The sequence below is a fragment of the Dermacentor silvarum genome, chromosome 1 (assembly GCF_013339745.2).
Source record: "Dermacentor silvarum isolate Dsil-2018 chromosome 1, BIME_Dsil_1.4, whole genome shotgun sequence".
Taxonomy (NCBI): domain Eukaryota; kingdom Metazoa; phylum Arthropoda; class Arachnida; order Ixodida; family Ixodidae; genus Dermacentor; species Dermacentor silvarum.
The window spans coordinates 338281236-338299050 of NC_051154.1; the positions used below are offsets into that span (position 1 = coordinate 338281236).

Genomic DNA, 17815 nt, shown 5'->3' on the forward strand with positions numbered 1-17815 from the left:
GCATTTGCGACGGTTAATTCGAACCTACTACAGACCGACAATGCTCTCAGCAGCGCGCCAAATAGTGTGGCGGCGCCTCTGACCGGCATTGCTCCGACACCGCCATAGAGCAAAAGCTTTGGAGAGACCCCTTAATGCAGCGGCAGAGGCCCAATCCGGCAAATGCTCGTTTCCCGATAACGGCAGAAAACGAAACTTCAGGGAGCAGGCTATGCTGCCGCCGGCACGGCGGCAGACACTCGTGGAGACGATCGAAGGTGAGGGAGCTGCAAGGGAGTTGGGAGAGGGCGAGGGGAGCCACTGAAGCTACTGCCACCGAAGCGGCGGAGTTGCCGAGGCCAAATCCGCCTCCCTGCCGCCCTCCTGCCTCACATTCCATGGTCTCCATGCACGCCCACTCGTCGTCCCGTCACCACGCCGGCGCCGTCCGCTCCCAGAAGTTTCGTTATCTGCCGTTATCGGGAACCGAGTGTTGGCCGGCGTGCGCAGTTGCGCTCTTTATGCGCTTGCGCGCCGCGATGTTTCACGATCGCACCATTCGTTCATCGTGCTATGGTGCTCAAATACTTCAAAAATACGTCCTTCCTTTAATTCGAACTTCTTTTACTTCTTTTAATTCGAACAAATTTTAGGCCCCTTTGAGTTCGAATTATCAAGATTCGACTGTATAATGTGAACCAGTCCTTGTTAAAACTTATTTTTCAACAGAAAGATGTGAGAAGTGCAAATGTGCATTTATTAAAGGAACGTCTATAAGGCAAATTGAGTAGAGGTTACTTTGAAAGCATTGAGGAAAGCCAATATAAAAATGTATCGGGTGTTTCACGTAAAAATAGAACAAAGGATTAAAAAAAAAAGCTGTAAACCACAGCTGGGTGAAACCAACAATAGAGTTAAACCTGCTTATAACGAACCTCCATATAACGAATTCCTGGATAGAACGAAGTTTTCCTATTCCCCGCCATTACTCTATAGAAGCTCATGTATTTGAGACTTCTACGTAACGAAGTGGCAGCGCGAAACCCCCTCGAAATAACGAATTTTCCCCGCCGACAACCTAGAGATTTCGCCCCAAATTTTGTCATTTTTGCGCAAGCAGCAACTGGAAGCACCTTCTCTGCTGCGACGGAATGCGAAGCGACGGCGTTACGCTTGATGCGCTTGAATTCACGGCGACTGCGAGGCGAGAGCGAGCGCACGAGTGTGTGTGTGCGAGCTTGCGTGAAGCGGGCCTGCCATCCCTCGACCCGGTGATATTTCCGCCGCGGGCATGACCTTTCCCCTCCCTTCTAACCTGATCCCGCCGCTTGCTGTAGCTGGCCTAGCCCGCCAAGCCAGCACTCTCCTTTTCCAGTTGATGTTGCCGAAGAGAATTAAAAAACTTTTTTTTTTCAACGCGCTGGAAGCATGGTCACTGCGCAATTCTCTGCGCTTCACTAACCTGACACTAGGTGACACTATACGACGCTACGATGCCATCGTGGCTCTTCGTTTCCAATGCCTCGCGCTTGTGCGAAACGACACGCATCCACGCATCGAGTACCTGGTGTGACATTCCAAGGACGAGTGCTTCAATGAAGAAACGCAAGAAATTGACCTTGTCTACAGTTCGCTTTGAAGATAAGCCCGAGCGGGCGCACACTTTTTCCACATCGCAGATCGTTTTCCAGATACGGCGGCCACCACTGAAGCAAACGCCTCCCTTTCTCACCTCCCCCGCCGTGCCTCCCCCCCCTCGTGCTTCCCCCCTTCTCCCTTACGCGCGCGAGATTTAGTCAGCTAACCCCCGCAAGCTTTCACTTGCACACACAGCGCATGGCACGCAGCGACTATGTTGCCGTGTTTGCACTTTACACAGAACCTCAAAGCGACATCCACGGTGACGGCACAAACGCGCTTTGCAATAAAATGTGCTTCTGCACGGTTACTACTCCGACGGCGACAGCGAATTCACACCCCCTACCGGCAACTTCTCCGCGTTACCGGGAACTTATCTCGAAGGCCATGCCTTTGTGCGCGGCAATCGGCAACAGCTGTACGAGCAGGAAATACATCATGGTGGCTATGTTGCAAGTTCACTACCGCTGGCGACTGTCGTCCGGGCGTCGCAACTCGAGAATCACACGTCTGCGCACACGAGAATTTGCCGATTTTGTGCCTGTGCATGTAGAGCAAGAAAAATAGTACGCACTAACCATTTGGTGGGCAATCGGCAACTACGGCTTAAGCGGTCAGCCAATACATGGGGTTCAATGGGGGCTGGGTGGGGGAATCTTCACGACTACATTTAAACCGCCATTATGAATTAAGCGGGTACGTATTAACGAGGTTTGACTGTACTATCCTTACTTCATATAGCTGTCTGCTAATTTGCTGACGCAATCGAGGCTTCGCCTTTCGGGCGACACTGGGAATTTTTTTTGTTCATTGCAACTTTAGTGTATTGGGAGTAAATCTTGAGCAATAGTACATACGGTAAGCGTTTCTTTTTCTAATTTTCGAGCCGAACCTGCATATAACGAAATCCTCTTTATAACGAAGTTTTTCGGGAATTTGTCAATTTCGTTACATCCAGGTTTAACTGTATATTGTTTGCCATCTTCTGACGCTTCCAAGAGTATTTTTTATATTCGGCTTAACTATTTATCTTACTAAGTTGAATTGCGAAACAAATTTTAATATACATTTTAGGGCCAAGTGCGTTTCTTTACGTTGTAGACGGGCTTCAGAAAGAACCGATCCAGTTTATTGCGGCAACGGACCTGCTGCATGGTACTTTATTAAGGCATTTAAAGAAAGCCGGTGAAATATGTAAAAACATGCGACTGTGCTCATGCGCTATCATATTGCAGCACTCGCAACCATGTTTTGAACGAACGAAGCTTGCGGATGCTTGGCCAGAACTTACAGAGATGGTGATGCATCCTTTCTGTGCAACACCATGGGAGATGCTGATGCAGTGTTAATCCGAGACTGGGAGCAGTGGCTGCTCACTTTGCCAGTCCACGCGTATACTTTGTTTGCAATATGATAGCGCATTATTGCAGTCACTCCCCCCCATATTTTGCGGGTTTTATGGTGGAAACAGCACCAAGCAGAAGATACGTTGCCCCAAAAAACTGGATTGGTTGTTTCTGAACTCTCTCTAGAATATAATGAAATGCACTTACCCCTAAAGTGAATATTACATTTTAACAGCAAAGCTTAAGCCAGCCATAACTTGTGGTTCGAAACAGGAAACTATCAAGAAATAAAAGAAAATAAACTTTCTTGCCAAGGTGGGATTCAATCCCGCGTACGCACGTTCCCAAGGCGAGCGTCATAACCACTAGGCTATACAGCCACGCTTGCAGAACATGCATTTATGTGAACCATATGATTGTGTTCGAGCGTCGTCGTCTTCGTCCACAGCTGGCACGTTCACACGCTTGTGCTCTTCGAGGTGAAGAAGAGGTTTTGCGCGCTACGCTAGGGAGAGAGATAAAGAAAATGAGAGCGAGAGAGAGAGAGATGCATTCACGGAGCGGGTCTCCTGGAACGCGTTGTCGGCATTGGAACGCGGTGGAACGCGGTGTCGGCATAGCAACGTGGTGTCGGCGTTATAAGCTGAGCTATGCAATGCGCAGTGACAACCAGAATTCCGAGATGCGCGAAGGGAAATTATCATCATCGTTTTTTTGCATGATTATTATTACTTAGGTAGGCTTCAATTAGGCAGAAATAAACAACACTCGGAGGAGAGCCACGTGGCAGTAAGCAATATGTCGTTGGTTTCATCCAGCTATGGTTTATTTTATTTTTTTTTTCTCTGACTAAACTTGCGAGAAACACCCAATAGACTTTTCCAAGGATTTCCACTGTCACCATTGCTGTTTATAAATAACCTAGAAGTAACGGAAAGAAAGCCACGAATGATTGAGTTATGCTTCGTTTTGTCGTGTCGACGACTAAGCAAACTGGAGGCAACTGCTTACTAAGGCTGACATACACTAAAAATATTTTTTCTAGAATATAATAAAAATAATCAAGAATTCAAATTAAATTATGGGGCTTTTCCTGCAAAAACTACCATCTAATTATCAAGCACAGTTTAGTGTGAAACTCCAGATTATTTTGACTGCCTGGGGTTTTTCAATGCACACCTGCATCTAAGTGCACAAGCATTTTTGCATTCCACCCCCCTCAAAATGTGGCCACCACTGCTGGGATAGAACGCATGACCTTGTGCTCAGCAGCATGATCCAAAATTGACGGACCTTTGTGAAAATGAGGCAGATATTTTAAACACATCAATTAGTATGGATAACATATGATCTAAAGATAATGGGTTGTCTAAAAAAACATGGCTTGCAGGTAAGCCCCGTACGGGGTGGCTTGATATCGAGTCACTGCTCCAGCTGTGGTACTTTGAAGTCATTAGAAACAACACAGTGGTTAGTAGCTCTATAATCCAGCCTGCATCTCTGGTCCTGATTCTAGCCATCGTATCTAAAGCACATTAAAACACAGCTTCTGGTTTGCTTGAGTACACACTCTTAATGACCAACTCGAACTTATGCCACTGCGATCCCTTGCAAAAGATACATGCGTGTTAAAAATGGCAGAAAGGCTAAACTGGCCCTGTATATTTCAACTTATTGTGGTCCAAAATACTGAGCAAAGCATGTTTCTGCTCATTATTGTAACTTCCCCAGTCACTTCATGCCCTCCTTCCAACGATTTTGTTGATACTGTACAAAAGATCGCAACCCAGTTTGGAAAACAGTGGCATAAGCAAAAGGTAGGCTGACATCAAGCCCCCTCCAATAAAGATGCCGTGACATGAAATCAAATCTATTCATTAAATGTGCAAGGTACTATCCAGCAAGCAAGGGACCGTATAAAGCGAGTAAAAGAACACTTTCATAAAGTAAAGTTTGGTATGGTTGGACTTTATTCCTTCAGCTTTACCAAGTGATGTCCTACTTATGCAATACTCTGGAGGTGTAGGTTGGTGCTTTGCTACCCAGAGCAATGCGCCATCCACAGCCACACCTGAGTCTGCTGAAATAGCAAAGCACCCTAGGCAAGTACAAACCCTGTGCATGTGTAGAGGAGGTGGAGAAATGAAGCATTCTGGAAATTGTAAGCGACTTGATACTGCAGTTGTTAGGGTAGATGCATTGTGACAGTGGCACAACAACAAAACAGCAATGTGCAGAGGCACAATTGATTATTCCCTAATATAGCACCTCTCACAGCCAGGACAATAAAATCTCTTTAGTTGTAAAGCTCACATACCTGCTTGTACCAGCTCCTGGTCACCACGACTGGAACAAACAATGGACTGCAAAAAGAAAGCTTATTTGCTAAAGTTGGTCATAACAGCAGTAATAAATACCGTTAACAAGATGTTATACTGGCAAAAACAGTGCATGCTAACATTTAAAATTTTAAAAGATTCACTTTCCTGCGATTCAAGCAAACCAATTTATACCTTCCATAGACACACTTTTAGTAGCTATGATCTACATAGAGTCCATTATTTCACTCTTCAAATACTAAAATGATAGCTCTTATTACACTGTGACACCAAACGTGCAATAGTACCAGCACTGTTTCCTTCGCCATATTTTCTCGTCCTTCTCCTTTCGCACTGCTGTTTACATGATCCAATAGCCATGGTTTCTTTTTAAGTTTCTGAGGTGGAATTGCAGTTAATAGCATATTAGCCACATGTGTAGGGTGTTATTTCAATGTCAATACATCTGCCCCAACTACAGTATAGACCACTTATAACGTAACCGTTCATAATGCAGGACCGGATATAGTACGGTCTTTTCAGACTCCCATTAATTTTCCCATAGCACTCCATGTATATGCATACCGCTTACAGTGCAGTCGCGTGAGACGAAATACCGTTTATAATGCGGCTTCCGCGGGAACATCTCACCGACAAGGACGGCAGTGAGCACGCTTCTTAACAAGGTGCGTGCTCCTGGCCGGCGTTTGCATTATTCAATTCAATCAAACTCTCATTATTTCGGACTTATTTGGCCGCACATCGGTTAATGCGGACTACTTTCGGAGCTCGGTGAGCGGGGAGCGCCACAAATGTGCGACGCAAAAGAGCAAAAATGGCGCTAGCGTCCAACCGAAACGAAGCGGCGGAGTCCGCATCGCCACAGCCATCAGTTGAAATCGTACGCTAATGACAGCAACGCCGGAACGCTTCGAGCCTATTTGTGTCTTTAAAGCCTGTATTCTTGCGTTTACCACTGCGCATAACACCGCGTTGGAGGAGGGCTTTCGTAACTGCGTAGTCGTCATCCACGATCGCGTCGATAGCGGCCGCAGTTTTCTCCGCAGCAGTTGCGGCGAACAGTAGTTTCGTTTTTACTCGGTACGCGCGTCGGCCGCGTGCCTAAAAAACTGCGTAGTTGCCATCGATGATCACATAGATAGCGAGCACGGTTTCGACTGCAGTTGTTGCAGCGAATGGTAGTTAATTCGTCCAGACTCTGTGCGTGCATCGGGCGCGTGCCTTCAGCATCGCGAAGTCGCCGTTCATAATCGCGTCGATAGCGGTCACAGTTTTTTCTGCAGCGGTTGCGGGAAATGGTTGTTTCGTTTTGACTTGGTGCAAAGCTGTCAAGCTTGAAGAGCACCGGCTACATCGAAATTATGTTTTCGCCAGCTCACGGGCGAAAACGTAATCATGACGTGCGCGCGATAGTACAAAGCGTGTCTACATGCTCGGTCTACATGTTTTGCATACGTGCAGGGCTTGAAAATCATGGTTTTGGTTATAGTGCAGTACCGCTTATAGTGCAGATATTCACGACTCCGGCGACTTACGTTATAAACGGTCTACACTGTATGTTGTAGACAAAAAACACCCTCTCACTCCTTGGCTCAATAGTTACCACATTCCCCTCTCTGAACTCAACATCTTGTTATTATCCCTATGCCTGACTTATAATCACAGCATTCTGCTAATGAGCTATCATACATGAGATATAATAGGACAATAAAAACTCATTTCTGAGTGCAAGTGCAGGCCACCATCAAAAGTTGTTTTAAATAAATAAAAAGGCACTTGACGCTAATGTTTCAGTATACACAGAAGCTTTCTTCAAGAGCTCATATTGCTAATAGTTCAACACACTCTTCCATGCACAAGTTTACGTGTTGTGTTGATGAGTTCAAAGATATAAAAAATAACTGAAGAATAAACAAGGTTGTACAGACACTATAAAAATTATTGTCATGATTTGAAAAATGTCAGTTCCAAGGTTTGCTAAGCCATCACCAGGATAGAAAATGGTAATGGCAGAAAAAGAAATGTCATAAAGCAAAATTCACTTCACCACACTCGCAACATGTCAGAAATAAGTCAAGATGTCTGATCAATCATGACACATTGCTCAAATGGGTTCACGTAGAACTCATCTTGCCCTACCGGTATCATTTGGCAGAGCAGTGAAAGCACCAGAGTACTCTGGCAGCCGTCGTGGCCGTTGATGAGCACATAATTTGCCACTGCAGTGGCAAAACACAGTGGTGGTGGCTTCACTTCCTCAAGCTCAGGTCCAGCACTGAAGCAATTGAAGCAAACATGTAAAGAGGAAGTATCAAAACCGGTTGAATGTGATCCCTGAAGCTCCGTGCGATTTGTTTTGTTCAATGAATACGACACTAATGCCAGAGGGTACCATTAGTAAAAATAATACATCTAAAGTATTAGCCGGCACTGAAAATATAGTATAATAGCATCTTTGAAAGGAACAGAGCGAAAAACCAGACAAGAGCACTTCTCCCATCTTTTGCACTTTTCCCTTCAAAGGTGCTGCCTAACCAACTAGCTCAGATTCAGACCTTAGTGTAGTGTAATATACTCTGTTTCAGTAGTTCTCTGCAGCAGAGCCAAAGCTACAAGATCATTGAACGCAGATTCCTGCGAAGTGAGATGTAGTGCCAGAGTTCGGAACCCGTTGCTTGTCTTAATGGCCTTAAAGGGATACGGACACAAAAGTTGGCGGGTGGTTTTTTGCATCGGAACAAAAGTTGAACTGTTGAAAATGACGAATACAACAAGCTGCTCTGAAAAAAAGAACGAGAAACATCTTTTTTTTTCGATTTTCTGTTGCACCTTGCCTCCAAGCGGCCGCCGGCAGAAGCTGAAATTTGACGTCATAACACTCTACCGCGTGCGCCCAAGGTCGGCCACAGTCGTCGCAGTGTTTCCGGGGATGTCGGTCCCTTGCAGCATTTGTTTAACCCTTTCGGCAATCTTCGCACATGATCCGTCCGAAACATTATCCGCATCGGCGCTCCACGCAGGTGGTGCGTCTTACATGGGCCTTCCCGCGGTCATCGCTCGGTATTGACGCGTTCGTCGCAGCGGAAGGAAATGCCCAGACATTGCTGTTATAACGGCATCATCAGTCGTAACCATGCCATCGCACACGTTTCCCAGAGACAAGGTGCGTAAACTTTATATACCTGCCTGTCAGTCATCACGCACAGCCTGGAGACCTCTAAAAAATTACTTCATTTGGCGGACCACTTCGTCGACGATGATTATGTGACCAGCCCGGCTGTGCTGAAAAGCCTCGGCATGCTGCTCAAAAGGCAATGCTTAAAGCCCGACGCTGTGCCATCGGTCTTCTCACGAAAACGCAAGCAGAAACGATCAGCGGCGCATTTGAAAAGAGGAGGCGAAAAGATGTCGGTACTGTTTTCATTCACTTGCAGCCTTCTTGATTGAGCAGTGTGAGGGCGAGGCTGGGGCGAGATGCCCGAGGCTGGACACAAAGGCAGCGGCAGTAATGTCTTTAAAAATGTTGGCAAAACATAGTAAAACAATACAAGGCTAGCGAGCGCGACTCACGAGATCAGACACACACAGCTCTGCTTTTCCACAAGCTAAAAGCAGAAAAAACTGGGCAGAACGCAAGACTGGTGCTGCCATCTGTCGGTCAGCTGGCGAAGTGGACGTGAGAGTCTCGGAGGTACTGATACCTCATAGCAGTTGCTCACGCCGATGGCATAAACTACTATTCAGTCATCCACACAGTGCTGAAGTACCCCGCAGCTGCCTCGGCTGCGTGCGCTCTTGAAAAAGGAAGTTTTCAGAGGAAATGACTAATAATTCTTGCACAAGTGTCTGGTGCAGAGCGAAATCACAAGTGTCTGGTGCAGAGTGAAATCTTTGCGCTATGGTTCGCGAAAACCTGACTGGCACTTCCACGGCCGCCTGCTCTTCTTCGTTACTTGACGCGGAAAGCTCGTAACTGTAAGCGGTAATATTTCTAGCCAAGTTAAAATGGTCCTTGTCTTCAGACGTGTACTCATCACTGGTAGAGGCACCAGAACTCGAATCCATGCTCGCGATGGCGGTGTCGGCGCGCTTCGAATGACCACGGCTGGTCGGCTGGCTATCCGACGAGGGTGTCGTGACATCACACCTTCCAACTCCCGTGGGTCAGGCGGCGAGGCGCGCGCTCACAAAAACGCCAAAAATAAAGTCATCGGCTAAAAAATGAGCAAAGTGGCTACTTCATTTCGGTGTAATCACACACTGAGGATTCATTTTCAGCATTTTGTAAAGCTTTCAGATTTCGTGTCCGTATCCCTTTAAGAAGTGGAACATGTTTACTTGAAGGGTTCTCTGCATGTTAGAGCTGCGATCTTTTAGGTGATTTTGCTTCGTTTTAGAGCGAAAGCTCTACTATGCCATGTCTCGCAAGGTCATTTATCGCATCGCAATGACGTTGAGCTGCCGAGCGCGAGCAATGAGCCACCGGGCGCAAGCAACGAGCCGTCAAGCGCATGTGTGACAAGTATGTGCACTGCGATTCTGCACGCAAAGCGAGAACACTGCATCCGTAACTTGTAAAATATTAATAAAGGCTAAGAATTTCACTTGAATGCGATGAGTCGCGAAATACGACTAACGTAGCGTTGCACCACGTCGAGGAAGAGTGGTAAGGGGAACAGTGTTTGGAGATGCTCTCGCCACTTCCGCACTACATCGCTCGCTGCGAGCAGACGACAGGGTGCGGACGGACACATTTCAGATGTCTTCGAGCTCCTGATTGGTCGAAGAGGCCTGTACCTTCCACAGTGCTACACGGAACTACTAAAACAGAGTAAAACATTTGGGTTTGCGCATGCGCATGTGAGACAATCTCCTAAATTTATTGTGAAACTAAATACCTTTCAGCTGTACAATTTGGCACAGATGATCATAGCGCCAAAGAAAACACAAATTTTACTAAGAACCAGATTTATAAACAATCACCAGAGTTGCCCTCTAAGAGGTGGTGGTCACAAGGTATTGCACTCCATTGAGCCACTCAGCACGTGAAGCGGCCATAACCTAAACAGTGACCTTCTCAACAAAGGCAGGGTGCACATGACCAAATCTGTCCCTCCATCCATTTTTATTCATCTATTGCACACCTGATTAGAGGTGGCTTCTCAGCTGCCAATTTTCTAGAAATGCCAAGGCAAGCATCCCTCTCAATTTCTCTGCCCTCTAATCTTGTTGAGTGTTCAATGCACTAAGCTTTTAGTGGTACGGTCACAGAGTTCCACTACCCAAACTGACTGGTAGTGCACAGCATCAGCAACGTTCGTGCCCTGTGAGCTCCATTTTCAATTTCCATGACGTCACATCTGGCCTGTTTAATGCAATTGGCACGTACTTTAAACATGCTGCTTTACAAGGGTTCAGCGATTATTTGCCGGGATCTTGAGAAATTAAAGCTTATTACTATAATTACTGGGTGGGCAGTTATTTATTAAAAATAAGGGACATATCTTGTCAGTAGCCATTTAAGGCTGCAGGTTGAATTGTACAGGTTATGAACCCTTTACTAGTTGTTTCTGATGCACTGAAGCACATGCAGCTTATTGCTTAGCCTCTAACCAATTACACTGCTTCACTGCATACATGGCTACTCTATTACCAACAGAGTAAAATACTCCAACTGTAAAATATAAAATGCATACACACGGGATGTAATCCCCCATTGTTTGAACCAAATGTGCAATTTCTGACAATTCAACAACTTCACAGAGTTATTCTTATCTGCCACACCATATACAAATGCTGCTGAGATGATTCCTGTATGTGCAGGGCTCTAGCAAGAAACATATGAAAGGTAGACATCATCAGTTAAGGCGGTTGGCAAGGCCTGTCAGGTCCCCCTACACAAAATGTTAATATTTTAAATCCAATGCAAAGCTATGGAAGTGTCCTATGCGTAAATTGAAGTGCTGGATCATTTGAGATATGAAATGGCATAAGGTGGTGTGCCGCTGTATGGCACTCTATCTCTGAGCACTTGCGCTTAACTGTTAATGCTCCAATTGACTCCAACCATTACATATGCACAGGGACTTGCATCAAAGGCATACCAATGTCTTTTTATCCAGTCAACTTCTGCTACAAATAATCGATCAATGGCTGTTCTTAGTGACAACATGAGTGCAATATCTCACTGGGACACAGCTGTCCAACTAAAAGAACATGACTAAGTTCACACAACTACCTTCATCGAACTCACTGGGATACTTTTATGGTCAACCTAAGTTGGTTTATTGCCATGACATTCAGCTTCATCTAAAGTTCCTTGGCAGAACTGTGGCCAGCATTTGGCGTTTGTTTGCCATGTGCATCATAAGTACACATAGTGGCTGCTGCATTGAATATGTGGTGCACTCTGCATACAAAATACAGCTCGATGTGCTGCTCCCATGCCAGCTCAGCCCGTCATGTACTCAAAGCCGGTTTAAGTTGGTGGGTTATAATCCAAACAAGTGGTGGGTTGGGAAAAGTTAGATGGACAGGTGGGTGGTGAAACTACCATAGTTCACCGTTCCGAGAGCACTGTGTACGAGTGAAAGACCTATCGTGTACAAACTACAGGCATATCCAATGTTCTAGCTATGCCCACAGGTTGGTTACATTAAATGAGCCTTTATTAATCTGTCAACTTCACCCTAGTAGCCCAACGCTAGCAGCAGAATAAACGGACATTAAAGGGCCCCTAAACCACCTCAGATATTTTTTGAACATTTCAAGTAAACACGCGCATCGAGTTCAGAATGCCGTCACAATCAACGATGCCAAACGCTGCAGCGCTACACGCCGAGGGAGCGCCACAAAATCAAAAAAACAATGCCGTCCTCCTCCCCTCGCCTATCCGGTATCCCCAGCGGTCATCACGATGTCAGCAGGGGGAATATTGTGATGTTAACTGCGGAAACGATGTCCATTGCTTGAACAAGAACCTATAACTTCTGGTTAGTCTGCTAGCAGGTACGCGCGCTTTCTGCTCTTCCTCCTCGTGTTGCTCGCTTGTGAGCCCTTGCGAATCGGTAATTACAGCCCGCAACGCAAGTGCCAAATCGCTCGCATTCCAACACAGTCATGCTTAGCGGTCTGATTAGCTCCGCAAACAAAGTGCGACAGAGTTGGCCTTTCCAGATATGCGCACAACACAGGGTCTATAGCAGTACGCTTCGCATAACAAGGGCTGGCACCGCAGCAACAGCGGGTAGCCGAGAAGTGCTGAGTCCACATCCACGTTACCGGCACGGTAACTCGTCGCATACCGTTTGCCATTCGCGAGCCGCTGTTCGATAGCGGTTTTTGCTTGCGAACGGTGACATTTCCTTGCCATACGTAGAGAGCATGAGACCAGGACTCATTTGTGCGGCCGCCTCACCGCCGCTGATCACTCGACGGCATCGATATCATCGCTAGGCCTTTTCTGGTTCCCTTCAAAGCTAAAACGGACGGCGCTTCGAAATGAAATACCGACGCTCACAAGCCTCAATATTTTCTTATCGTTGTTTTCGCTCTTCACAATAATTGTACACAAAGAAGAAAAACACGCTGATATTAGCGGCACCGTCGGCTGCGATGTGAGCACAGCCGAGCCCGTCGCCTCCCGGCGGTAGCCGTGTACTGCAGCTGAGCTGCAGCCAATGTTTTCGTTGCCGGTGGCGGAGGCGCACAGCTTCGCGGTTATTGGCCCATTGATCGTGCCACGGGGGGGGGGGGGCACCGGCCGAACTGTCGTCTACTTTGGACACTTCTCGCGCGGCAGATGTTCTACGGCACTGGCGGCCGGTTCGCCGTCGGTATATGTGCCGCTAGCGTGGACGTGCCTTAACTGGAAGTAGGCAGTGTTTTGAGAAGCACGTTGGCGATGACGTATGTAACGTGACCTTTTGAGAAGCACTCGGCAAGGAGGAAAGACCAGTCGATGAGGAGAGTAGCGAAGGAAAGAGTGAAACGAGTGAGGGCCGTTTTTCGATCATCAAGTGCATGTAACTCCGCTATTACGGCACCATTTCGAAAAATTCTCGCGGCTACGTGTTCGTTGTAGACTCGTGCACAACTGCAATACCACAACTAAATTTCGCCCTCTGGGTGGTTTAGGGGCCCTTTAAGGGAAACGCTAAATCAGTTTAGAGTAATACTGTTTCAAAAAACCTATATTTTTATTAATTTTACAGTTATTTTCTGATAATCAGAAAAGAAAGTGAAGGTAAACTTTCAGTTATTTTTTATTTCAAGTCGTAACCGCAGTGCCAGTACACCAGCATGAGGTCAGAAAGTTCAAAGTACTTTTCTGGATTTCGACCGTTGCGGCTTAATAAAAGTTTTTGAATCTTGCCAAGTTCAGTCTTTCGCTTTTTTAGAATACTTGACAGTATTTACAATAAAAAAAGGCAGTGATTATTGTTTCATGCAGCTTCCGAGCCCTCAGTGCTGCCTCATTCTTCTCTGCTGCCTCGTTCTCCTCGATCATTCAATCTTTGTTGTTATTATCAGGCAACATTGAAACTAATCTTGGGCCTAACATGAGTGATGTTTTGACTGAATTACAGAAACTAACAGTTGGGAAATCAAACTAATCACTGAGGTACAAGGATTGAAGAATCAATGTTGAATACCATAAAACCTTATTGCACTTCAATAAGCGAATGATTGAACTCGAGCAACACTACCAGGCACTGATTCCTCTGGGAAGTGAATTAGAAGCAAGGTGCACTGCTACTGCCGTAACTGCTCGCCTGGTATCCGACCTCAAAAGCCGCATAGATGGTGCTGACAACCACTCACGAAGAAACATCCTAATATTATGTTGGCATTCCCACTTCTAACCTATCTGAAACTTTCACACAATCATAAAAACTGCTTGTCGACAAAATCTGTGACCTATCTGGACATGAGCCTCTACCCAAAGGAACTCGAGCGTTCACACCAACCTAGGATGCCATTCACCAGGCCACAATCATGCAATAATTGGAAAATTCATGCTCTATAAAACTAAAGAATTTGTCTTTTAAGAACAGTCTCGAGCCTAAGGGGAGCCATTGCACCACTGGTGCAGATTTTTCACACACTGTTTGAAACGTGCGGAAACATCTCGTTGCTTTCGCCAAAACCAAATCAACGCCGTTTTCACTGCGCTTCCAAACACTTTTCATTGAATCCAAGCATTATGAATATGATGAATAGTCCAAAACGGTACCACAGATTCACTAACAATCAATGCACATTGGATGTTCACTTTACCCCCATCCCATAACCACAAGGAATAATCTTTCTCAGTCTTATTTTCGCTAATGCTCCTCCCCCCCCTATAGGCTAGAATTAGTGCACAACATCTTTGGGGCCAACGTTGGTGGCCGGCAGGCTACTTTGATGGCAATGTGCAAGACACACGGTCAAAACTGGGTGCAATCGTTATGAGCAATGACAAGACAGCATCGCAATGAAGACATATGCCAAGAAAGAATAACAGTTTTCGGTGCTTATCGCAGGGGACACTTAATTATATAATTAACATTTCATCACAAGAGGTCTTGAATTAGTGCCGACTCTACTGTGAGTAAAGTAAAACCTCGTTAATTCGGATTTCAAGGGCCCATAAGAAAGAATGTCCGATTTAACTGAATGTTGAATTATCGATGGTATCAAGAAAACAATAAACAAATGCCTACAACGTCAACACGCTTTTATTTACTGAATGAATCAGCAAATCATGTTTCTATTTTGCACAAGAGCAGTGCAGAAGCTGCAATTCTGGTCCTCTCGCGACTGATTATATAGCCCTCACAGCGGGGCGTCTTCATCTGAGACACGCTTTTCACTACCACGCGCACATCCCGATTATTTTGTCGCCCATGAGCTGGTCGCCAACAAAGTGTCCGTCCACTGCGTTGTAGCTAGTGCGCTTCATCTTCGACAGCTTTGTACTTAATCAAAGCGAAACTACTGCTTGCAACAACCGCCACGGACGTAATCGTGGCCGCTATCGACGCGATCATGGATGGTGACCTTGCGGTAAAGGTTTGCGGCTGATGCACGCACCAAGTCAAAATGAAACTACTGTTTGCCGCAACCACTGCAGACGAAACCGCGGTCGCTATCGACGCGATCATGGATGGCGACTACGCACTTGTGCAGGCACGTGGCCAGCCACCAATGCGGTGTTATGCGTAGCGATAAATGCAAGAATAAAGGCTTTAAGGGCACAATTAGGCACAAAGCGTTTCAGTGTTGCTGTCAGACACGTTTCACGTACGATTTCCACTGAATACAAATGGCGATGCAGTAGGATGCAGACTCCGCCGCTTCGTTTCTGTTGGACGCTAGTGCTGTTTTTGCTCTTTTGTATTGCGCATTTGTGGTGCTCCGAGAATTAATTTTTGTAATCCCAGTCAAAAAAAAAAAATGACTCCAATTGGTTTTTCCAATAGGAATCAACTGGGACCAACAGGAACCAACTTGAAAATCCTTACTTCCAACTGGTTATGACTGGGTCAGAGGAGGAACCACTTCGAGTTGCCAATTGTAATGAACTGGACCCAATTGGAAATGATTGGAAAATCCCTAGTTCCAACAGGTTACGATTGAGTCAAAGTGAAACCAATTGAGTCCAATTGAACTTGGTTCCAACCAAGTGGGAAATCATTACCTGAAATCATTACCAGAAATCATTACCAGAAATCATTACCAGAAATCATTACCTGCGGTTGGTTACGATTGAGTCAGGGATGCAACCAATTGACTCCAATTGGATTTGCCAGTTTGAACCAGCTAGGGCCACCTTACATTCCCAACTACTAAGTCTAATTGGACTACCAATAGGAATAAACTACAATGTAACCAATTGGAAAATCATATTTCCAGTGTATACAGTAAAAGCTCGTTAATTCGAATTTCGCGGGGACGCCCAATGAGTTCGAATTAAAACGAATTCGAACTAACTAAATTCATTGAAAAAACAGCAGGAATTGAGACCGGGTTGTTGGAAAATCACTCAAAATATTTATTTGCGAAAATAATCCGTGATCACTGTCTGTTTCTCTTCTTTGAATGCGATTGTCATAGCCTTGTTTTCCAACGCACGAACAAAGCAGAAAGCATCCTCTGCGCCTTCCTCGAAGCTGAATAGACGCGCGACACGCATAGCCTCCATTAGCTCCAAAGCTGAGGGCCACGTGGGTGCCTCATCCTCTTCGTCATCCGCACCTACATCGATGACGGGCGCTTCTCCACCAGTCACCTGTGCGATGATATCATTGTCGGTGATTGTGCCGCAGACCGCTGCACAGCGATCTGCATCGACATAGTCGTTGAAGGTCACGTCCTCCAGCGCATCCCGTAATCCGGCAGGAATGACCACGGCCTCGCGCTCGTCGGGCTCGCAAGCTGTGCCCTCATTGGTCACACAAAAGCCACTGTGGCGGAACTGTAGTAAGTGCGGATATGCTAGGTCCAGCAGCCGAAGGCAACACCATCACAAAACCCACGACATGGCACCGAACGACTTCGTAGCTCTGACGTACACGAGGCCTAGCGACTGAATGTGCGGCACACAAAGGACACGGAGACTACACAGACACGTCCGGCACGAATCACCACACGGTGCGAAGAGCGAGCGCAATGACGCCAGTGACGCCACGTATCCGGGCGCTGTGCTCGCGCCATCTATCGTTGAGCCTTAAAAGCTTGCGGCGGCAGTATAAAATACCACCACGCAGCGGCGCGCAGTTCGAATTATCCATAGAGGAGCCGATGCGCGCGTGAACTAACGAGTTGGTTAACCCATAGACGCCTATATATTGTGGCCGGACCATGACCATCAGTTCGAATTAACCCGAAAGTTCGAATTAATGAGGTGCGAATTAACGAGCTTTCACTGTAAACCCATTCAAAGTAATTGGAATGAGTTATAGCTATATATGCATGCAGTACTAAGGCTATAGCAAACCTGTTTCTGACAGCTGGAATCTATTTAGGTATGCTTTGTAGGGCCCGGTATATATATGTGTATTGGTATTGCCCGTTGGTGCAATTGGTCATTCCAACCAATTGGTACCTATTGGGTACAATTGGTCACTCCAACAAAAACCAATGGGTCATATTCCAGCTGGTCTAATTGGTCAAGTTATGTACTAATTTACGATTTGAAATTTTCCCATTGGTACCAATTGCTTTGGTACCAATTGCTTTTTTTTTTTACAGGGATCCTCCGACATATACATCAGCACGCATGCTATTGGCTCCGATCTACAAACGGGAGAAATGCGCTTGGTGGTAAGTTACGGCCTCCATGATTTAAGTGCAAAAGTTTAGGCACGCTGCCCGTTTATGGAGGCTGGGTGGCTACAAGCTGCTGGCAGATTTATTGTGCAGTTCGCGCGTTTCTGTCTGTGATGTGCTTTTTGACACTCGATCAGGAATGGGTAATGGAGGTTCTTTGGATCAATCGCACCTCGCGTTCGCCGTCTTAGCCACTTG

The 17815-nt window shown here is 46.1% G+C and overlaps 1 protein-coding gene across 1 annotated transcript in view; it reads right to left on the reverse strand.

Annotated features, from left to right (window-relative positions):
• The window catches only part of LOC119443978 (uncharacterized), a 238883-nt gene that overhangs the window by 6129 nt on the left and 214939 nt on the right, over window positions 1-17815 (reverse strand). Inside the window, exons 17-18 of the mRNA XM_049662323.1 lie at window positions 7442-7577; window positions 5281-5326 (exon numbers count right to left, since the gene is read on the reverse strand). Coding sequence (XP_049518280.1) covers window positions 5281-5326; window positions 7442-7577 — 182 coding nt within the window. The remainder of the gene's footprint in view (window positions 1-5280; window positions 5327-7441; window positions 7578-17815) is intronic.